General features: G+C 36.7%; 1 protein-coding gene across 1 annotated transcript in view; it reads left to right on the forward strand.

Moving 5' to 3' along the window:
- Positions 1 to 24,201, forward strand: part of LOC150086500 (dynein axonemal heavy chain 3-like) — a 544,757-nt gene that overhangs the window by 511,185 nt on the left and 9,371 nt on the right. The window contains exons 76-79 of the mRNA XM_090372184.1: positions 1,334 to 1,462; positions 1,759 to 2,024; positions 6,338 to 6,426; positions 8,527 to 8,648. Of these exons, the coding sequence (XP_090228310.1) occupies positions 1,334 to 1,462; positions 1,759 to 2,024; positions 6,338 to 6,426; positions 8,527 to 8,648 (606 nt within the window). The remainder of the gene's footprint in view (positions 1 to 1,333; positions 1,463 to 1,758; positions 2,025 to 6,337; positions 6,427 to 8,526; positions 8,649 to 24,201) is intronic.

The following is a 24,201-nucleotide window of genomic DNA, read 5'->3' on the forward strand; positions in this document are numbered from 1 at the left end:
GTAAAGTACCTGCCCGGCAACCCAAAGGTCGCGGGTTCAATTCCCGCCTCGGGCTTGGATCAAAGTACTGCAAAAACCTTGGGAGGTGCAATATGGCCACAGAAGCCGATGCGCCAACAACTACCAAATCAAATCAATCGTTTGTACATGACTCCTTCAAACACCATAGTGGTGCTGGCCAGACAAAGTTCTACACTTGCACAAATGTCCTCTGTATTTAAGGTCGATCTATTAACCAAAGAGACATCATTACTCAATGCCATTCTCACACAATAAACTCCATGCCTGATAGGAATGCATGTAAATAATGACACAACGTCAAAAGAAATCATAGTCTCATTTTCTTCTATGATCGAATCCTTCACAAATCCCACAAACTCTTTGCTGTCAATCTGGCAATAGAACCTGGCAATCCATAGAATCCATAGTTTTTGGCAATCCATAGAATCCATAGCTACTGGATGCCAACTCCCCAGGTTCTATGGATTTCCAGAAACTCACAAGACGGAAGTCCCTCTTAGACCCATTGTCTCATTTATAGGCAGCCCCACATATGCCCAGGGTATTTGGCAAAATTGATTTCACCTGTTGTGGGTCAGTCTGACTACGTCATGAAAGACAGCAAAGAATTTGTGGGATTTGTGAAGGATTTGATCATAGACTATGATTTCTTTTGACGTTGTGTGTTATGTGGGCGAAACAAAACGGCGATTAAAGGATCATCTGGAGGAGCATTTAAATGCTATAAAAACTGCTGATTATAACAAGTCTGCTGTGGCCGAGCATTATTGGGAGAGGCAGCATCAAATCTCCCCAGAGGATGTGGTTATTATGGACTGAGCACATGGATTCTGGGACCGCAAATGGCTCAAGCGAATCTGTTCATCTGACAACAATACCATGAATAGGGACAGAGGTATACCCATTTCCGCTTCCAGTTCTGACTATGCGTCGATGAAACCACGTGGTGAAATACCGTGAGCCTGTTTTATATATAAGGAAGCGTTGCCAGAAGATCTATTACTGTTGAAGAAGGAAGTTGATGCTTCCAAAAGCTACAGGTTTTATCGCTTTGAATCGAGCTTATTTTCGGTAATTTTATTACAACGATTTTATTGTAATTATGTTATTTTAATTTGTAAATTCCAGTCACATTAAAGAGCTATTTTAATTAATGGTTGGTGTATGAGCTTATTTATCATCAAGATATGAATTTACCCAACCTCAGGCCTTTTCCAGGATATCAATAAAGTGTATAACTTAATATAAAGCAAATTTTTGCTCATAAATAATTGTTATATGTTTGTTAGTAACAATTCTTTCATTTTATTAGCTGCTAAACGGTATTTTGTTAACACAACCAAGATCATCAGGAGCTGGTGCACAGTCATCAACTGATATGATATTTGATTTAGCTGCAGATATCTTACAAAAGCTGCCTGACGACTTTGATATACTAATGGTAAGTATTTTTGCAACCAATATACCACTATATTAACAGCATACTGTATTCTTTGCTTTAGTTATTATTGTGTAATGAACAATTGTATTTTAGCCGACACTCTTTTTGCTTGGGTGGAATCTTAATATTAACCATTTTTATTGAGAAAAAAAATGACAGAACTCTCCTGTGTAACTAATATGTGGCAGTTAAATGCAATTTTATCATACAACTTAAAGTTAAGAAGCATAATAAAAGAAAAAGAACCTATAATACTCTTAATGATACATGTAAAATTTCCTACTTTTATATTATAGGTTATGGAAAAATATCCAGTAATGTATACAGAATCAATGAACACAGTATTGAGGCAAGAACTGATTCGCTATAACCGTCTAACAGCAGTGGTACGGGAATCTCTTCGAAATCTTCAGAAAGCTGTGAAAGGACTGGTTGTTATGTCTGCAGAACTGGAGGAAGTGTTTAACTCCATGTTGATTGGCAAAGTTCCAGAAATGTGGGCTTCTAAATCTTATCCTTCTTTAAAACCCCTTGGAGGATATATGACTGATTTAATAGCCCGGTATGCATTATATATAGGTTTTTGTTGTTTTTTTTTTTTTCCCATTTGTTTTATTTTATTATTATTTTTTTTCTAAAGAATATTTTATATTTAAATTTATATTTTATATTATAAACTATTCATTGTTCACTTTTTCTATAAAACTGTGAAAGAAATATTTAGTTTCTTTCCGTCATGATGTATACAGATGCATATATCATTTTTCATATGTATTTTACACATGAAGAAAAATAATATACACAATTGGCACATTCATCACTGTGGAATAAAAATAAACTTTGATTGTCATCTCGCCGACCGGGCTAGCTGAGTGGGTAAAGTACCTCCCCGGCAACCCAAAGGTCGCGGGTTCGATTCCCGCCTCGGGCTTGGATCAAAGTACTGCAAAAACCTTGGGAGGTGCAATATGGCCACAGAAGCCGATGCGCCAACAACTATCAAAAAAAAAAAAAAAAAAAAAAAAGATTGTCATCTCTTAACCTTGAAACAGATTACAGTCTCTGAAAGAAAACAATCATATAATTTTATTTCTATAATTTCTTGGTACTTTTTAACACAAGTTGCAAGCTGACACATACAAGTATATGCATGGAGAAGTTTATAATCCACCTGGATGAAAAATCACCTGACTTTAAGAAAATTTTTTCTTCCAATTTTCCAGAAGAAAAACTGGATATTTTTTCATACAAGCTTTACCACTGGCTGACTTCGCCATAGTGAGAAGAAAGTCCAAAATGTATCTGCCCTTCCCAATCTGGATTGAATCAAATCACAATCCCTTGATTTTTGAATTTTTGTTCGTTTAGGTTATAGGTCAAACTGGCTGATATTTTAAATTGATGATGATGTAGAAATCATGAAATTATTTCCCTCTAGTGAACTACTTTTAATTGTATTCAACACTTGATCCACAATAAAATTTTAAAAATTTTTCCTTTTTAATTTTACCTTTAAATTATGCAGACAGAAGCATAGTGGAAAAATTTCCAGTGGGAGAACACTCGGAATCAAAAACACAGCATTGTCTTACTGTTTTTTCGCTGTTATCCCATAGTGGGGGAATGGTCTAAAACAGTGGTTATTAGTTATAATATATAGTATAACTACTGAGATCTACGGACCCTTTCAGAAATCAAAAAAAAATTACAGATCCCTATATATATATATATATATATATGGTCGACCACCATTTCGCAGACCCCCTGGAACTGGTCTACACACACACAACACACTACAATAAGATATTAAATGAAAAAGTAAATTTATAAAGTTGCGATCAACTGTAGAGATGGAACAGGTATGTAATAAAATAGGTTATAGAATTAAATCTTAAAGCACAAAGCAGCTATAAAAGAATGTAATATAATATAGTATAAATACAGGTATTTAAATAATTAAAGCATTAATATGAAGCATTAGGTGCTATGTTAATTGTGTAGGATGCCAAGCTAAAAGAAATGAAGAATAGTAAGAAGAAATAAGAAAGGAAGCAAAGTGCAAGTTAATATAAGGTGAAAATCTAAAATGTTATTAGTGTGTGAAATAAAAGTAAAATGCTATAAACAATACAGTAATAAAGCAATAGAATAGATAATCAATAAATGTAAAAAGATTGAATTATCAATAATGAAGAATTGAATGTATGAAGTTGGGAGATGGGAGTTTACAAAAATGTTTATGGAAGAATGTAAGAAGAAAAATATATACATCATTAGTGATATAACTAATAAAGAGAGATTAACATGGTTATCTTCATCAGTGTACTCTCTGGCTGCCTCCTTCCAAATTATTGAGTATATGATATTAACTACAGGAGCCGAGTGGTCAAGAGCGGGAGTGCAGTAGCACACGCTCTTTGAGTAGACCGGGGTTCAAACCCCTGACTGCTGAATACGGTCGATCTGCCAACCCGCAATGGACCAGCATGGCAGATTATGGTCCATTTCCCTCAGCATGAATTGTTGAGGAGGCTTCCATCCTGCAGTGGGTTGATAATGGCTGCACTTTACCTTTTACAGGAGCCTTACTTGCCTTTAGGCCTCTAAAATTTTCTAATGAATAATAATTTGCAATTTTGAAACTGCTAATTTCATATACAGTAAACACCTGATTATCCAGGGGTTGTTTAACCAGGGATGAAAAAAAATTGATTTAAATGGCTTTAAAAAATCAATTAGAGTCAGTATCATCTTAAATATATTTAAATTTAAAATATAAATATTTAAAAAATATATTTAAATTTAAAATATAAATATTTAAATTAGGGCCCTATAAATCCTTAATCTACCACTGGAAGCCTACTGTACAATCCTGTTCCTTAGAGATTCCTTCAATCCTTGAGTGCATGCACATACAAACAGGTACTTATTCATTGTTCATCAGTTGGCATGTTAAGCAGGCAGGCACACTTTGAGTTGTGGTTGTTCTGTAACTACATATGTATTTTGCTTGTGTTTATTTCAAAAGTTCTAACGTTACCCATTGTGTTAAAAAGAAAAAGAATTGTTCTTTCGTTATGACAGAAACTTGAACTCATCAGTAAACATGAAAAAGGTGCTGGAGTATCAGCTTTAATGAAAGAGTACAAGGGGGTATCAAAAAGTTCGTACCCTTACCTAGAAATAATAGCCCTAGAAAGGTGAAAATTCACAGAAACTTTAATCCTTTTCTATATACTCTCCATGTATGGTAACACATTTCTCCCATGAAGGTTACCATAATAACCAAAAGCTTTTAGTACTGTACGTACTAAAATCACTTCCTAACTAACAACTGTGATCAAGTCTAGAATATTCTTACCCCTAGTATTTTTTCTAACCTGCTGGTACAAATAATAATTATTTAGTTTATTTAAAAATAATTTTATTCATCGTGTTGAGTTTCATGAAAATTGAAATCACCCATAATAAGACACACATTTATTTGCCCATTCCACACTCATGTTCCGAAGGATTGGAACATTACTGTTGTTTGGTTTTTTTCTTTTTTAAATTGTTAGGTGTTTGCAGCTTTTCTGAATCTTCAAGTCCATCATTTTTCTCTTTTCTTTCCCTTGAAATAGAAGTTATTACAGGGAGCATATAAGTTTTGAGGGAGGGGAAAACTTTTGATTCTGTTGGAAAGCATCAACATTTATGCTTTTAAATAATGCATCTTCTCCAAAAGCTGTTCATAGCACATCATGTTTTTCTGAAGCTGTTTTAATATTACTAGTGTACAAGGAAGCAGATAAAAAAAAACATTAAAACAATTACTGACTTCACTAACCCATCTGTTCTAGTAATTTGTCCAAACCTTTATAAATTTATTCAAACCATCCACTTCCATAGTTACCAGGTGGGAGTGGACAGTTTGGTGGAAGTTTATTCCAAATCAGTTACTTACTGGCTGAAATCAAATCATTTTACCAAGCTTGGAACAAAATTTTATACAAATTCTTTGTTCTTTTGAATTTCTTATTTCAAAAATCATGGAGCATGCTGAACACATTTCTGCTAAACCTTTGTGACTAGGGCAACATAGAATAATAGAGTATAATGAGGCATTCTACTCCAATAGTTACATTTTATATCACAGCCGGAAAAATTCATGCTATTATCAGTAACATTATTATTCGCCTCTTCATATAATTTTCAGGTATAACTCTGAACAGTAGTGATATGAAAATAAAATAACTTTGAATTCAACTGTTTTGGACACATAACTGACCAGTTTATTTAGGCACTTGTCATAGCATACAATGAAATTTTTTATGCCACTGTGTAAAGTTCCATCCTGATGCCTTAAGCTACATTTCATTGCCTATAGAATGTTCTCAGTGAATTGAACCTGCTGGCCTCAAAGAGGTTACATCAACCTGCACACACAGACGAACACATCACACACACACACACACACACACACACACACACACACACACACACACACACACACTGTACAGTTGGAAGTACTAATAAAGTACTTATACTTCAGAATTCTTGGGTTTTCAGGAGTTTCTGGATTTTGGTGCAATACTATATTAAAACTTTTTACTAATGGCCCAAGGAGATGTCCCCATATAGAGGAATACCAGTTAAAGCCTTGCACCATTGGTAATGTTGCACCACTGCTCATGTCTTTCAAGCATCTGGTGTTATTAATACCTGCATTAAATTTAAAAATATATAAAATTTAAATTAAAATGTCCTTGTAATTATTCTGAAATTTCTCAGTAACTATTATATATTATAGGTGTGTATATCTGTTATTTATATCAACATAACTTGCAGAAAAATGGACCTGTCCAAGTCAAATGTGAATTTTATTTTTATTAGGTTAAGTTTCTTTTCCAATTGGATAGACGTTGGCGCTCCGAATGTGTTTTGGATATCTGGATTTTTTTTCACACAGTCTTTCTTAACAGGTGAGGCCAGCATTAGAAATATTGTTCAGCATCTCATTAAATACTTATGTCTTATTTATGTATATAAAGTGCATTCTTCAATCATACATTATATATTATTGATAAATCATTTCTTCATAATAATATTGCATGAGTAGAAATATCAAAGGACTATGAAACTGAATAAGTTAAATAGTAGCAGTGTTATTGTACAAGGGTGTATCAAAAAAAAGAAAAAGGTTTTCTATTTGATTAAATAGAAAATTTGATTAAATAGAATGTATTGAACCTGAAGAAAATAAAGCTTAAATTATTGAATAAGCATACCAGCCAATAAAATTATGCAAAAATCTAAATGATTGACAGCCAAATATGATCTGATGGATGGGCCTGTATAGCAGTGAAAGTACAGTGGGAAACAGAGGGGCTTTTTAATTTAATTTAATCAGAGCTAACCAAATTTTTTTTTAGTTAGCTATAATAATAATACATAATAAAATTTCTATAAAATATTGGTGTAAATACACTATAATGAACTCATAATGAAAAACTACATAAGTAGTGTAAAGGCATTGATTTAATTGTATCTCCTACCTTTACAACAAGTTATCATGTATTGCACTGCCTCGAATAAGTAACACTTCACTAATAGAGAAGATTGTTGTTACTTATTCTCAATGGGCACCACCACCACCCAGATGGCACTGTTTCAGCTTATTGGCCTATCCTTGGTGGTTGGGCAGGTACCCTGGTGTTGCAATCATGCCAACCGGTTGTGAAGTTATTTCCACAATATGAGAGATGACAAAAGGTGCATTTTAAACTCATATATTATGCCTTGAGCATTTATATTTGATTTAAGTATTATCTTTCACACCTTTTTGCATTTCTCATATTATGGAAATAACTTCACAACTGGGTTGGCATGATTGCAATGCCAGGGTACCTACCCACCCACCAACCAAGGATAGGCCAATAAGTCATCTGGGTGGTGGTGCCCACCAAAAATAAGTAACAATAGTCTTCTCTGTTAGTGAAGCGTTACTTATTCGAGGTAGTGCAATACATGGTAACTCATTGTGAAGGTAGTCACAATATGACATACAATTAAATCAATGCCTTTACACTACTTATATAGTTTTTCATTATGAGTTCACTATGGTGTATTTATAGCAATATTTTATAGTGTATTTTAAACTCATAATATATTATGCCTTGAGCATTTATATTTTATTTAAATAATAAAATTTATTTATCCTCATACAAGGAATGTTTACTAACATTGCAAATAAGAAAGACTGTAATAAGCATTATTGCATCTTTCAGTTTTAAGTTTACTGTTCACTGAACTTACAACTTAAGACTACCTGCATGATACAAAATGTTATACATAATTTTATCAGGATAACCCTGCACAAAGGTTCAAATTTCTTATCATATATATAAAGTTTCACTTCATGAAACTTTATATTAAAATGTATGATTAGATAATACATCAATAAAAATTCTCTCTTAATTTGCACTGGGTATTTTGTTAAGAATGTTTATCCTTTTGAGTAACTGTGCTGTTTAGTGATCTATTGTAGTAGCATTATCTGATGATAAGTAAAGAATAGCAGTTTTAAAAAGCTTGTGAAGAACTTGAGGTGTGAAGGTCTAAGGATTTTAATGGTACATTTGGTACATTTTTTGAAGCAGTTTTTGAATGTAATATATTTTTCACCTTTTATTTATTTTATGAGAGTATATTTTTATTTTATGAAAGTTGTTCCATACTTTTTCAATCTGTATATTTAACTTTTCTGACTTTCCATTTTGTTTTAATCAATCTTTTTGCCCACAAGGACATTCTGAAGGAACAGCTATCAAAAATTCAAAAGATATAAAATTTTATTATTTCTCAATGAATATTTGATTATTTTAGTCTTTATTTATATTCATACATTATATTTCAATTCATTTTGAAAAATATTTGTAATAATTAATTTTGTTTATCCTTTTTATTTTTGACTTGAATTGGAAGAATTTTCAGACAATTATATTATAATTTTTATTATTTTAATCATCCTAGTTTAAAAAAAAATTTTAATGAAAAATTCCACATATTGATCTTTACTCTAGGTGCATCACAAAATTATGCAAGAAAATATCACATTCCAATTGATCACTTGGGCTATGAATTTGAAGTACTAAGATATGAAAATGAAGTTGATGGGAAGCCGGAAGATGGTGTTTATGTACAGGTATTGATTTAATTACAATATTAAATTTATAATAGTAGAGCTTATATGTCAAGGTAATAGAGAGAGAAGAGTTCCATAAAAAAAGGCCAGTGTTTCCTTAGAAAACATACTTATGTTTTCATATTGCTAAACTCATTATAGCAATGTTATTTTGATTAATATTAGAATATTAAATATGATGCCTCAGCAATCATCTATTGACAAAGAAATTTTTGTGATAATTACGTTAACATATTTTTAAATTTTACCATTCTTTCTTGACGCTATTTCATTTACTATACAGGGTGTTTCAGTTAAACGTTTCAGAACTTCTAAGAGGGGTAGAGTACATCCCGACAACTCGAAATCAAATACCAATGGGCAGAATCGAAAATTCCGAGCTTTAGTGCAGGGAATCTTAATTTCGCACAAGAACGCCAAGTTAGTAGGATAGTAGGATGGATGATTACACGAACGCAGAGTTAGCCGATATGCATTTGGTGTACGGGGCTGCAAATTGTAGTGGGCCAGCCGCACAGCGTTTGTACGCGGAACGATATCCGACGAGGCGTATTCCCAGTCATAATTTCTTTGCAAGACTGCACCAGAGGTTAGCTGTGAGAGGTTCATTTGAAAGAGCTGACAGGGACAGGGTAAGAACAGCACGGACTCCAGCCGTCGAACAGAATGTGCTGCAGCATGTACAGGGGAATCCAAGAACGAGTACACGAAGTCTAGCAAATGTAGTCGGGGTTTCCCATTGCAGCGTCTGGAGGATTCTCCGAGAACAAGACATGCATCCGTTTCACATGCAGCGTGTCCAGACACAGCAACCGGAGGATTATGCACCTCGTATTGCTTTCGCACAGTGGTACCTTGGAAAATGTGCTACAAATCCCCTTTTTTCCTGCTGAAGTGTTGTTTTCCGATGAGGCATCCTTCACAAGGATGAGAGACCATATCTGGGCGGTCGAGAACCCACATGCAATACGACGTCGTGCAGCACAGATTCGATTTTCGGTCAATGTATGGGCCGGTATTATGGGAGATCACCTCATCGGACCTTACCTGTTACCGTGTCGTCTAACCGGACCTATCTACTTGATCTTTCTGCAGCAAGTATTGCCACAACTTTTGAGAGATGAACAGATTTCTGCATCGACGCAACAGACAATGTGGTTCCAACACGATGGAGCCCCTGCCCATTATAGCGGAGATGTTCATAACTACCTGGATGTCACATTTGGTCAACAGTGGATCGGACGTGGTGGTCCCGTGCGTTGGCCTGCTCGGTCACCCGACCTATCATGTCTTGATTTTTATTTCTGAGGTCATATGAAATCGCTAGTTTATGACACCCCTGTTGACAATGCTGAGGAGCTAGTTGCAAGAATCGCAGTAGCTGCCGAAGAAATTCGAAATTCGCCTGGAGTATTCCAGAATGTTCGTATGTCCATGCGTCGGAGATGTGAGGCGTGCATTGTAGCCTGTGGAAGAAACTTCGAACACTTACTTTAATCCATGTACCTTTTGCTTCTTTTCATGTATTATTAAAACAATTTCTCACTTACGGTCTCTTTTCTTTATGGTGCTTCTGTGTACAACACCGCTTCAGGAAAGCATTTCCGACCCCACATTGCTATATGATTTCGAGTTGTCAGGATGTACCCTACCCCTCTTAGAAGTTCTGAAACGTTTAACTGAAACACCCTGTATATATTTCCATTGTACAGTATATTATAAATTGGGCTAAGATAAAGAAAGCCTGCATGAGAAGCATGCAAAAGTTTGATGAAATTTACCAGGTAAAAGTACTTTGCCATAACGGCATTTGTATTGTTGCTTGCTCAGTAGACAGACGGTGAGTGTTATCAGTCTGGAGTAGAAGTTGAATCCCATGGGAGCTTGAAACCCTCCTGAAGTGGAGGGGAGGGTAACCTTTTCTAACTGAATTAGAGGGTTACTTTTCTAATTAGGGGGAGGGTTACCTTTTCCAATTGAATTAGAGGGTTATCTAATCTAATTGAATAGTGGGTTACCTTTTCTAATTGAATTAACTAATTGAATCATAAACAGAGTCATGTTGGAAGTTCTGGCATAAAAGTTAATTGAATTAACTAATTGAATCACGAACAGAGTCATATTGGAAGTTCTGGCGTCGTAAAAAATGTTCGTAACATAGTTTCACTGTTAAACGTTTTCGAAGTTTTCCGTGCTTCTCATGTGTGCTTCGTTTGTCTTTTTTTTTTTCTTCTTAATAAACAATTTATCCACTAGTCCACCAGTGATTCTAAAGAAAAAAGTTCAGGTTACCCCCTCCAATTCAATCTCCCATGGGATTCAATTTCTACTCCTGACCGATAACACCCACTGTATGTTTACTGAGCGAGCAACAATACAAATGCCATTACGGCAAAGTACTTTTACCGGTAAATTTCATCAAACTTTTGCGTGCTTCTCATGCAGGCTTTCTTTACCTGTGCCATAAATTGTTATCCTTGTATAAAATAGTTTTCTTTATGTAAATAACAATAATTACACAGATAATTATTTTTCTGTGTAATTGTTGTTTTGGCTGATACTTTTCAAGTTTATTACTATTTCCCAATAAAATTAATATGATTCATTGGAACGGAAAACTTTTAGCCAGTTGGTGATGATCCATCCATGATCTTCCTTGCAATCCACCTATGATGTTGGATCAGGGAAGGGATATTGTCCTAGGACCCACTTACAGTATAACTGTAGAGGATTTTACTAATTATGCTGCTGAAAAAGCCACCAATAGGGCTCAATATTAGGTGGCGATTTCTTCCATTGTCACCTTTCTGTTGAACCCGTAAATCTCCAATACACTCCACTGCTCTCTTTGAAAGCAGTTTTATTGGTTGTTTTGGGGATTTTTCATGCATCAACTACTTTGGTCGTAGTGTTATTTCTATACGTGTGTGTGTGTGTGTGTGTGTGTGTGTGTGTGTGTGTGTGTGTGTGTGTGTGTGTGTGTGTGTGTGTGTGTGTGTGTGTGTGTGTGTGTGTTCACAGGCCAATACTAAAAATATTTGAATTCATATGTCCCCAAATTTATTATAAATGATGCTGGGTTCACCACTCATAATAGTTCACAGTGGTTTGGTATGGGCAGGCAATGCCACAGTGACCACACATATACATGATTAGATTGAAAAGAAAATATTCCGCCCTCCAAAAATTTTTTTTTTCTTAGATTTGTGAATAAATATATTGATGGATTCAGTATGGGCACAGAGGAAACTGGATTTCCCCTCCCCACACATTTTTTCTTAGCTATCATCTCCACTTCAATCAAGGCTCATTTCTATTTCATTAAAGAGTGAGAATTAAATAGATGGGATGCACTTTATGGTTACCCTTTTGTAAGTAGTTTGGTCCAAACTTCATTTTAATGGATAACAAATCATGCTGTTGTTGTTGTTATTTGGTTTTTAGGAGCATTAGCAACTAAGGCCATATTGCTCCGGGATATGCGGTGGTCATTCCATGACCTTTCCGCATCCTCCGTATTTGGTGGTGACAAGCTCGAACCCCGGTCTAATCAAGAAGCGTGCGCTACGCACTGCTGCTCCTTCCCACCTGGCTACGGAGGCGCCTACAATATCATGCAGTGTATGATATGCTTGGTGGATTAATACTTAGAAAAAGAGGATAGAGCATGTACGATAGTCTGCAACTGACAACTTTTTGAAATTGGAATCTGGAAAACTTTTAATAGAATTTTTTTTTTTTTTTTTTTTAATATAACTGGTTAACCTTCTAAAAGTAATTTTTAATTTTTGCTTTCCATGACTTTTTTTTTAATTAGAGGCACAAAAGTCTGAGAAGTGGGGGTAGTGGAGAGAATTTAAAGCTCTTTTCTATGCTGGCTGGATGTGGATGTTCCTCTTTGGGTTTTTTTTTTAGTATCATTCAGTCAAGTTACCAGCCAGAGTAATTAGGAAAATCTCTCAATCAGCCAGACTCCCATTTTCGTTTTTTTTTTTTTTTTTTTTAAGGAGTATTAGCAACTAAGGCCATATTGCTCTGGTGGATATGCGGTGGTCATTCCCTGACCTTTCCGCAACCTCCATATTTGGTGGTCACGGGCTCGAACCCCGGTCTAATCAAGAAGCGTGTGCTATGCACTGCTGCTCCTGCCCACCTGGCTACGGAGGCACCGCCAGACACCCAATCACTGCCAGTTCTCCCTAGATAACCCCAGGGGCTCACATCTGGTGAGTATGGGCTTGGCACACCCAGGGTCCTGAGCTGGATATCATCATTCTTCTCTTTCTTGGTGATTCCCTTTTACTTCTGACACTCTCTTCCTCCCTCTCTCAGGGTAATTCAGAATTTTTTTTTTTTTTTTTGGTTGGCGCAGCATAAGCCTCAGGCTTCCTTGCACCATATGGCTAATAATAATAATAATAATAATATCCAACAGAACCAGCCAGCCAGTTAGGAACCTTATCTTCTCCAGGAAACATTTAAGTAGTTATTACTATTAATCTACTTGTATGTTATTTATTTGCCACTGATAAAGAAGTGAATAGCTTAGAAATGTTCCATGTATATACCAGCTAGTAACTTGAAACTAAATTCCATTTCAAAATTCATCAAGCCTGATTCATTAAACCCAAGCTGATTCATCAAACCCAGGCTGATTCGTCAAACCCAAAGTTTCACCAAACCAAAAACATGCTCATATTTTATACTGCTGTGAGGTTTGATGAGGGTAGACAAAACAACAGTAGATATTCTATTATACCTCAAAATTTTATATATTCCTTAATAGTGGTTAACCTTATCCACTATTATGGAGCACATAAAATATTGTGACAATGTGGATGCAAAATAGGCTATTTTGCATCCATCCACAATGTCTTTTGTGTGATAATGGCTATGAAATATTATTCATCTGAACTGCTCCATAAAGGAAATGGAAGGTTTTTTTTTTTTTTATTCTGGAATAAGTGTCTGACATCCAATATGTTGAAGTCAGTCATTTGGGGAGTATGATGTGTACAGGGAGGAAAGGAGAGGTTATGCTGTTAGTTAAGAAATGCATCAAATCAAGGGAAGTTCATCCAATTGACATGGGTGGACAGTGCAACATTGAGTCAGTTTGGTGTGACATAAGCACTGGGAAAGCGAAACTGGGAGTAGCATTGTGCTATAGGCCTAATGACTCTGATGAGTATAATGAACAACTGTACAGAGAAATAGAGTGGGCAAGTAAACCAGATCGTCTTCTAATAGGAGAAATTTAACTTCCCAGATATTGACTGGAACTTCTGGGTTGGTCACTTGCACACAATCAAGGCTTTTTTGGATTTATTGGATGATTGTTTTCTGCAGCAGCATATTCAAGAGGGAACCAGAGAGGGTAATACTCTTGATCTGGTTATCAGCAGTGATTTTTTATGCATTAAGAATTTGTAGATAAAGGAACCACTATGTGGCAGTGATCACAGTGTACTGATGTGCGATTTACTTAAAGATATAATTACCATCAGGGGTAAAGGGAAGGATTTTTGCTTTCGTAAAGGTGACTACAGTGGTCTGAGACAGTTTTTAAAGTCTATACAGTGGGACCAATTGATGATGTTACCAAAGGCAAATTCTAAATACGGAGCATTGAGTCATCCTTTTGATAACGATTTTGACATCAGTCCTGCTTGTGACGTATGGCAGCAATGTAATTTTTTTTTCCTGCAGATGCAGTCCCAAACCTTATGAACAGGTGTATCAGTTGTAGAAGTTGTTTTAATGTCGGCATGCCTGGGAAATTGGACCCATGGTTGGAAAGTTACATAACTGCACTTTATGAAGAAGGGTACAGTTATGCAAAAATTATCGATAGGTGCAAGTCAAAAAATTTTAGTGTATCGAAGTTCGGTGTCCATTAGGTTTTGAATGGAAAGGAAAATTCTGTGAAGCTGCTGCAAGTAGGCGAAAAACATAGAAGAAACTGCAACCTGCTCCAAGTTGAACGAGGGAGGTAGTATGAAAAGTGCAGTTGCTCGTTGTGTTGGTGAAAATCCAAAAACCCAAAGAGCTATAGTGTACCATGTGGGACACTATAATCAACGAAAATTTGCAACTGGAGAAGAAGTACAAGGCCCTCATACACCACCTAGAAGCAAGGCACATTGCAGAGTGGCGAGTCAATGCTCAAAAACTCTATGAAAAATATCTAGCAGCTGAAAGGTGGAAATTCGTAGCAACATTGGATGAAGCGTGGGTGTACCTCTCCTACTGCAACAAAATTCAGGAAATTTATTACGGTCCACAGGGTGACAAGGCCTTTCCAACATGGGCGCATCAGTGCAAGGAAAGTTTTGGCCGAGGTTTTATGGTCGTAGCCGGTTTTTGTTATAACAGCAAATTTGAGTTGCTTAGAGTTGCTAAAAACATGAAAGTCAACTCAGTGTATTACCAGACTGAAGTTCTACAGCCGTTGTTTGAACGTGAAATACCACATTGTACGGTTCTGATGCTGAACAGGTCTGGGTGCACCAGGATAAGGTGTCCAGCCACAGTCACATACCACTCGTGCTTTTTTTGCGGAGAATGAAAGAAGTGACAGGTATTCGTTCGATCCCATTTGAAGATATACCTGTTAAATCACCTGACGCCACACCCATGGATTTTTGCACATTCGGACTTTTGAAAAGAGCTCTCGGAAACCGCCGCCCCAGAATTGTTGAAGGTTTGTGGAAAGTCTGCCAGCCAGCAGGAATGGGACAAGATCAACTTGGTAGTTTTTCAGCGGGCTTTACTTCTATAGAAATTGTGATGCCGTGTGATAGTCCATGAGCAGGGAAAACAAATAGAACACAATCGGTGGTGGCGCACGAAATTTCATAGTTTTAAAGGACTGTCAAAATCGTTATCCAAAGGCTGAATCAGCCCTCCATAGGAAGCATTCAAAGAAGTAATCTTGGAAGCTACTAGGCTGTTTGTCCCAACTAAGAAATACTGTTCAAGGTTTAGACATAATTGGATGTCAGATGAACTAATGAGACCCATGGCAGAGAATAAAAATGCATGGGATGCATACAGAGCCAGATTTAAACTTGTTGTGACCCTAAGCTGTAACAAGTATGAGGCACCCCTCACTGGTTCAACGTGACAATATTAAAAAAGAATTTTTAAGGTGGAGCAAGTTTAGCTTATGAGTAAATCCAGCCCTGGATGCATATAAAATATCAGGCATCACTGAAGCCTATGATAGATAAAAGCTACTCTGTAATCAAGTCATAAAGGAAGTTAGGCAAGTGAAGGCAGATTACAAGAAATCTTTGGCAAATCTTTAGTTATATAAACTCTAGAAGAAAGGGGACGAAACAGATTGGTCCACTTAATATCAATGGGTTGACTGTTGATGATACTGCTCAGATAGCTCATAATCTGAATGAGTATTTTGCATCTACATTAAAGGAGGAAAATTCCAGAAGTTTATCAAACTGTAACAGGGTGCTTAATGATTTTGTAATAGCTGAGAGCAAAGTGGAGGAAAATCGAAGTTAAACACAAGAAAGGCACCTGGGGTGGATGGGATCTATCCAGTTATATTAAAGGAGGCAGCAAAGGAAGTAAGCAAACCCTTATCCATAATTATGAGAGAATCCTTGGACTCAGGGGAAGTCCCCATGGACTGGAGATGTGCAAATGCATCCCCAATTCACAAAGGGGGAATCTAAGGGTGACATGAATAATTATAGACCAATTAGTTTAACTTCTGTTCCTGGGAAAATAATGGAGTTGCTGGTTAAAGAAGCATTGTAGGATCATCTAGACAAGACTACAGTAATAATTCACACACAGCTTGGATTTCTTAAGGGGAAGTCTTGTCTGACAAATTTCATTGGATACTATGACTACTATGATACACAAAGGAACTGGACACAAAAAATAATTTTGATATCATATACTTGGATTTCAGGAAAGCTTTTGATACTGTTGCACATGGAAAACTACTACACAAGTATGGCACTAAAGGCTAGTTGATGTGATGATTAAAGTGATTAGCATTTAGCATTAGCATTAGTAGAGGCATATGATGCAAGAAAGCAAGCTTATTCAGCATCAGCCAAAAAAAAAAAAAAAAACAACCACTACTCCCATTTCACCCCTCCGTTCGTTCTAAATACCTGTCCAGCTGAGCCTTAAATTTATTTAGGCTATCAACTTCAACAACAAGCGATGGGAGTCTATTCCACAAACCAACTGCCCACTGGCTAAAGGCAAATTTCCGCACATCTATCCGACATCCGTCCTTCCTCAATTTGAATTTATGCCCTCTCAGGTGATTATTCTGAGCAAGAGGAAGAATCCCATCGGCATTGAGCATGCTCAAGCCATTCAAAGCCTTATACACCTCTATCAGATCACCTCGCCGATGCCTAGTCTCCAGGCTCTGTAATTTGCAAAACTTAAGCCTTTCTTCATAAGAGCAACCCTTTGTTCCATTCACTAATCTTGTTGCCCTTCTCTGTACTCGTTCCAGCAGCTCTACATCCTTCTTGAAATGAGGCCTCCAGACCTGTATACAGTACTCAAGGTGTGGCCTGACCAATGCCTTATACAAGGGAATAATCACATCCTTATCCCTGCTAGAAAAATTCCTGTATATCATTGACAAGACACCATGAGCTCCTCTTGCAGCTCGTCTGCACTGCTCAGAGAACTTCATATCTGCCTGCACAATTACCCCCAGGTCCTTTTCATTCTCTACCACTGTCAGCGTAGTACCACAGAGTTGATACGTTGATCTGGGGTTACTGTTTCCCATATTTATACTTTACATTTGTCAATGTTAAACTTCATTTGCCACCTCTCAGCCCATCTGCTCAACCTTTCCAGATCCTGTTGCAGCAGCATAGTATCAGTAGTGTCCTTAACAACCCTGCCAACCTTGGTATCGTCTGCAAACTTGGACATTAAGCCTGATACACCATCATCAATATCATTTATAAATACAGAAAACAACAATGGACCCAACACTGAACCCTGAGGAACTCCACTAATAACATTAGTCCACGTTGAGCAGTGTCCATTGATTACCACTCTCTGTCTTCTGCCACTCAACCATCCCTTTATCCATAGCAGCAATTTGCCTCCAATGCCACACTTCTCCAATTTGTGCAGCAGTCTTCCATGCGCAACAGTATCAAAAGCCTTTCTAAGATCCAAATATATAATATCAAAGTTATTCCCTGCATCCAGTTCTTTTGTGACTACATCATAGTATCCAATCAAATTGGTCAGACAAGACCTGCCCTTAACAAAACCATGCTGTGTCTGAGCTATAACTGAATTCTTGTCCAGATGATCCTGCAGTGCTTCTTTAACCAGTGCCTCCATTAATTTTCCTGGAACTGAAGTTAAACTAACAGGTATATAATTACTTGTATCAGCCTTTGATCCTCCTTTGTGAATTGGGGTTACATTTGCACATCTCCAGTCCATGGGTACCTCCCCTGAGTCCAAAGAAGCTCTCATAATTATGGCTAGGGGTTTGCTTACTTCCTTTGCTGCCTCCTTTAATATAACTGGATAGATCCCATCCACCCCTGGTGCCTTTTTTATGTTTATCCTCAGCAATTTCTCCTCCACTTTCCTCTCAGTTATTAGAAAATAATCTAGCTCACTGCCAATGTTTACTTCACCTACGACATTCCCCTTCATGAATAACTCCTCATGTGTGAATGTAGATGCAAAATACTCATTTAGATTGTTAGCCACCTGAGCAGGATCCTCAACTGTTGAACCATCAACATCCAGTGGACCAATCTGATTCATCCCTTTCCTTCTTGAGTTTAAATAGGTAAAGAACTCTTTTCTGTTTTTCTTTGCGTCCTGTGCCAAGGATTTCTCATAATCTGCCTTTGCCTGCCTAATCTCCTTTGTGACTTGGTTACAGACCAACTTATATCTATCATAGGCTTCCATGTCACCCATTAATTTGTATGTATCCCATGCATTTTTCTTCTCTGCCATATGTCTCATTAGTTCATCTGACAACCATTTAGGCCTGAACCTTGAACAAAATTTCTTGGTTGGTATGTAAAGCCTGGTAGCTTCCAAGATTAGTTCCTTGAATGCTTCCCATTTTGAATTTGCTGTTGGTAACATCATCAGTTGGTCCCACTGTATAGAATTTAAATACTGTCTCAGACCATCATAGTCGCCTTTACGAAAGCAAAAACCCTTCCCTTTGCCTCTGATGGTAGTTACCTCCTTGAGTAAATCCCACTTCAGCACACTGTGATCACTGCCACCCAGTGGTTCCTTTATCTGCAGATTCCTAATGCATGAAGAATCACTACTGATAATCAGATCAAGAGTATTACTCCCTCTAGTTGCCTCCCGAACATGCTGGTCTAGAAAACAATCATCCAATAAATCCACAAAAGCCCTGCTAGTGTGTGAGTGACCAACCCACAAATTCCAGTCAATATCTGGGAAATTAAAATCCCCCATTATAAGACTCTCTGATTTACTGGCCCATTCTATTTCCCTGTACAGTATCTTATTATACTCATCAGAGTCATTAGGCCTATAGCACACTCCTACTCTCAATTTTGATTTACCTATGCTTATATCACACCAAACTGACTCGACACTGCCCTGTCCATCAATGTCGACTGGCTTCACTTCCTTGGATTTTATGTGTTTTTTAACTAATAGCATAACCCCTCCTCCCCTCCTGTCCTGTCTATCCTTTCTATACACATTGTACTCCCCAAATTCCAGTTCTGCATTCCTTATATCTGTGTGACACCACATCTCTGATATCCCAACAATATCTGCCTTTGATGTTTTGAGCAATACCTCAAATTCATCAAATTTATTTACTAAACTCCTAGCATTGGTGTACACGCAAGTATACCTGCACTTGTTTCTATTCTTAGCTACCCTAACACAACCCATGTGTTTACTTGTATCACAATGACTTCCAGCAGTCTCTGAAATATCCTGCATTTTGTTTTTCAGGCTTCTGCTCATTCCAATAGAAGCAGTGCAAGAATCTCTTTCACCTCTGCCAGTGGCTACTGTTAATCCATTAGTCTTTGTCTCCCCCCAAGCTAGCAGTTTTCCGACCCACCTAACACTGCCTCGATAGCATCAGCAAATATTCTTGCACCCTTTCTATTTAAGTGTATCCCATCCCTGTAGAAGCAATCTCTCCTGTTAACAAGTACATTCCAGGCTGAAAAAAATTCTACCCCTTGAGCCTTGCACAATCTTTCCAGGGCCGAATTGATCGACAAGGCTCTCATCATATACTCCCTCCTATCGTGTCTGGGCAGAATTGCAGACACTTTCAAATTTAACCCTACTTCACGGCTTTTTTTCAACAGTGACCTGTACTTGTTAAGTAATGATGGTTGTGTGGGGGCAGTGGTGGTTGAGTGGGGGCAGACAGAGAGTGGTAATCAATGGAAACTGCTCTTCATGGACTAATGTTATTAGTGGTGATCCCCAGGAGTCCATGTTGGGTCCATTGTTGTTTTCTGTATTTATCAATGATATTGATGAAGTTATATCAGGCTTAACGTCGAAGTTTGCAGATGGTACGAAGATTGGCAGGGTTGTTAATAACAGTAATGACAGTGTGCTACTGCAACAGGATCTATAAACTAGAAAAGTTGAGCAGATGGGCTGAGAGGTGGCAACTGAAGTTTAACATTGACAAATGCAAAGTACTGCATATGGGTAGCAGTAATCCCAGAGTAATGTATCACCTGTTTGGTACTACAGTCAGGGTGATAGAGAATAAAAGGACCTGGGAGTAATTGTGCATTCAGATATGAAGTTTGCTGAAGAGTGCAGAGCAAGAGTAGCTTGTGGTGTCTTGTCAATGATATACAGGAATTTTTCTATTAGGAATAAGGAAGTGATTATCCCCTTGTATAAGGCAATGGTGAGGCCACACCTTGGGTACTCTATACTGTTTGGAGGCCTCATTTTAGGAAAGATGCCCTTCTCTGTACTCGCTTGAGTGAGTACAGAGAAGGTCAACGAGATTGGTGAATGGAGACTAGGAACCTGCGAGATGATCTGACTGAGGTGTATAAGGCCTTGAATGGTTTGAGCAAGCTCAATGCTTATGGGATTCTTCTGCTTTGCCCAGATTAATCAACTGAGGGGACATAAATTAAAATTGAGGAAAGATAGTTGTAAAATAGATGTGCAGAAATTTGCCTTTAGCCAGCATGTGGTTGATTGCTGGAACAAACTTTCATATGTCGTTACAGAAGTTGATAGCTTGAATAAATTCAAGGCAGAACTAGTCAAACATTTGGAGTTAATGGATGGGTGAAATGGGAAGTTTCTTTTCTTTTTTTTTTTTTTTTTTTGGCTGATGCTATATAAGCTTGCTTTCTTGCATCATATAACTCTACTAATGCTAATGATAAATAATACTCAAAAAATTAGTCATTACTCACATAAGTTGTATACTTCTTACTTTGCTAACTTACTTAACAAAATGCCAGATTATTGGAAGTTTGTCTAAAAATACTGACTAAGCCATTATTATAGGCATTACAAGTAATATTTATTGTAATAAAGTATGCAAATAGATAACCACATTTTCATAATCAGGACTTTAGAATAAATCAAAAGCAAAAAAAAAGAAATATAATAATCATAGAAATGAGAGTAATAATTGCAGAAATGATAATAATGAAATAATAAACATCCAGCTATCACTACTATTATTGCTCTTAATCCCCATACACAACTTCATCATCATCATCAGCCATTTTCATTCCACTGCAGGATGAAAGCCTCTCCAGAAACCTTCCAGTTCCTTCTGTTTTGAGCACTGGCGATCCATTTACTACCCACAAACTCATGAATTTCATCTATTCATCTCTGCTGTTGTCTTCCGGGTTTTCTTCTAGCTCCTCTTGGGTACCATTCTGTTATTTTCTTAGTCCATGTGTCATCATGTCTTCAAGCTATGTGTCCTGCCCAAGACCATTTTAGTTCTTTAGTTTTGAGAAGAATGTCCTTTACTTGAGTTTGCTGCGTAATCCATGTGTTTCTCTTCTTATATAACAGTCTGATTCCCAATATAATTTGTTTCATTTTTTGCTGTGTAGTTCTCAGCTTCTCTTCCATTCTTTTGGTGAGTGCCCAAGTTTCACTTCCATAAGTCATGGTGGGGAGTATACATTGGTTCATCATTTTACGTTTCAGACAAACTGGGATATTGCTCTTCAGTATGTGACTATATTTCCTGAATGCTATCCATCCAAAATTTATTCTTCTCTTGACTTCCAGCCATTTATCATTATTACAGCTAATAACTTGTCCCAGATAAGTATATGACTCCACCTTTTCAATTACTGCTCCTTCAATCATTATTTCCCTTTCTGTGGCATACTTGTTCATCATTACTTTTGTTTTAGCCATATTCATCTTTAGTCCAAAATCCTTACTAACTCTGCATAACTGATTAAGATTTCTTCTAATTCTTTGGGATCGTAGCTTATGACCACAATGTCATCTGAAAATTGTAAATGGTTTAGGTACACTCCGTTCACATTGACTCCTTTCTGCGACCAGTCTAATCTTCTGAATGCTGCCTCAAGGGCAGCAGTAAACAGCTTCGGAGATACTGTGTCTCCTTGTCGAACTCCTTTCTCGATTTTAAATTTACTACTGTCTTTGTCTAGTCTAATAAAGGAGGTAGCATTCTCATATATTTTCTTCAAAATCATAATATGTGGGGTATCTATGCCTTGTCTTTCCAGTACACGAAACATTGCCTTATGCTGTATGGAGTCAAATGCCTTTTCATAATCCACAAATGCCAGGCATAATGGCGTTTTATATTCATTTGCTTTCTCCATTAGCTGTGATATTACGTGAAAGTGATCCATAGTTGAGAATCCTGTCCTAAAGCCAGCTTGCTCTTTCGGTTCATTCTCATCAAGTATTCTTTCTAAGCTATTAGTAATGACCCTTGTGAACAACTTGTAGATGTGGGATAACAAGCTAATTGTTCTATAATTTCCAATTTCTGATTTATTTCCTTTCTTATGCAGCAAAACTATGATTGCATTATTCCACTGCTTAGGCGTCACACCTTTTCTAATGCACTTTGTGAAGAGCCTTGCCAGTTTTTGTGTTATGTCTCTTCCTCCCAATTTTAACAACTCTACAGTAACTTCATCTTCCCCCCGGGGCTTTCTGATTCTTCATTTTCTTCAACGCATGTTCTACCTCATTGGGAAGGATATCGGGTATGTCGTATGTGTTACTAATTTGTGATTCATCTTCCCCACTGCTGGCATCATTCCCTCGCTCCTTGTATAATTCTCTATAGTAGTCTTCTGCTATTTGAATTATGCCTTCTTTGCTGTTTATAAGTACACCATCGCTATTCTTCAGTTTCAGTATCATTTGTCTTTCTGTATTACTGCTCATGGCTGCTGATTTAAATCCTTTGTTTTCCCTTAATGCTTGTTCTACTTTTCTTGTGTTAAATCTTCTTATGTCCTCTCTGAGTCTCTTTCTAATGGCTTTGCATAACTCGGTATACTCAATTTTTCCCTTGTCAGTGTTTATCTTGCTCTTCATTTTTTTGCCTTCGATTCATCATAAAAGTGTTTCTTGACTAATATTTTCTTCTTTGGATTTCTTTTTCCCTATAGGTTTCTTGGGCTTTATCACTTTCAGAAAGTTGTAATATTCCTCGTTGATATCTTGGTCCTGAGCAGTCTGCAGAAGCTCAAACTTGTTCTTAAGTTCCAGTACATACTGCTTTTTCTCCTCTTCTCTTCTGTTATCTCAAAGACCTTTGTATTATTTACTCGAGTCAGTTTTTTCCTTTCCCATTTCTATATCAAGTGTACATCTTACCATTCTGTGATCACTTCCAACATTTACCTTATTCACAACTTAGAAGGCCTCAAAGAATCATCTCAAGACTAAAAGCTAACCCCTAATCTTTTAATCCTGTAAAACCCTAGAACCAGTTCTTAAAAATTTATCTGACATATGATTGACACTAGGAGAACTTAACCTTAGTCTTAGGTTAACTGAAAAATAACAATCCAAATCATCTATACCCGTCATATCTTGAACCATACTTTAAAAATTAAAAAAAAAATAAAATAATTGTCCTGATATATACATTTGGTGATTACAAAGGAGACTTTAACCTTGCCTTAGATTAACTTAACATTCGTATAAATATAGTTGAATAATCAGCCTATGTCTTATTGCATATAGTTGATGTGTTATAAGATCAGCAATACAGATATGTTAATAATTAATTACTGTATTTAATTTTACTACTTAATTATTTTTTATTGTGTTTTATATATTAACAACTAATGCTATTATTTATCAATTAATTATAAATGCCTACATGAGTATGTTTGTTTTTGCCTTTAGAAATACTAGATGCTAATGATCTTTATCAACCACTATAATTTAGGAATGGCTTAAAAAAACACGGAATGTTAAATTAATTATAAAATATAAACTAGACATATCAAAGCAACACAAATAAAAAAAAAAACATAAGATGATAAAT

The sequence above is a fragment of the Mastigoproctus giganteus genome, chromosome 4 (assembly GCF_048544385.1).
Source record: "Mastigoproctus giganteus isolate SK-2022 chromosome 4, ASM4854438v1, whole genome shotgun sequence".
Lineage (NCBI taxonomy): Eukaryota > Metazoa > Arthropoda > Arachnida > Uropygi > Thelyphonidae > Mastigoproctus > Mastigoproctus giganteus.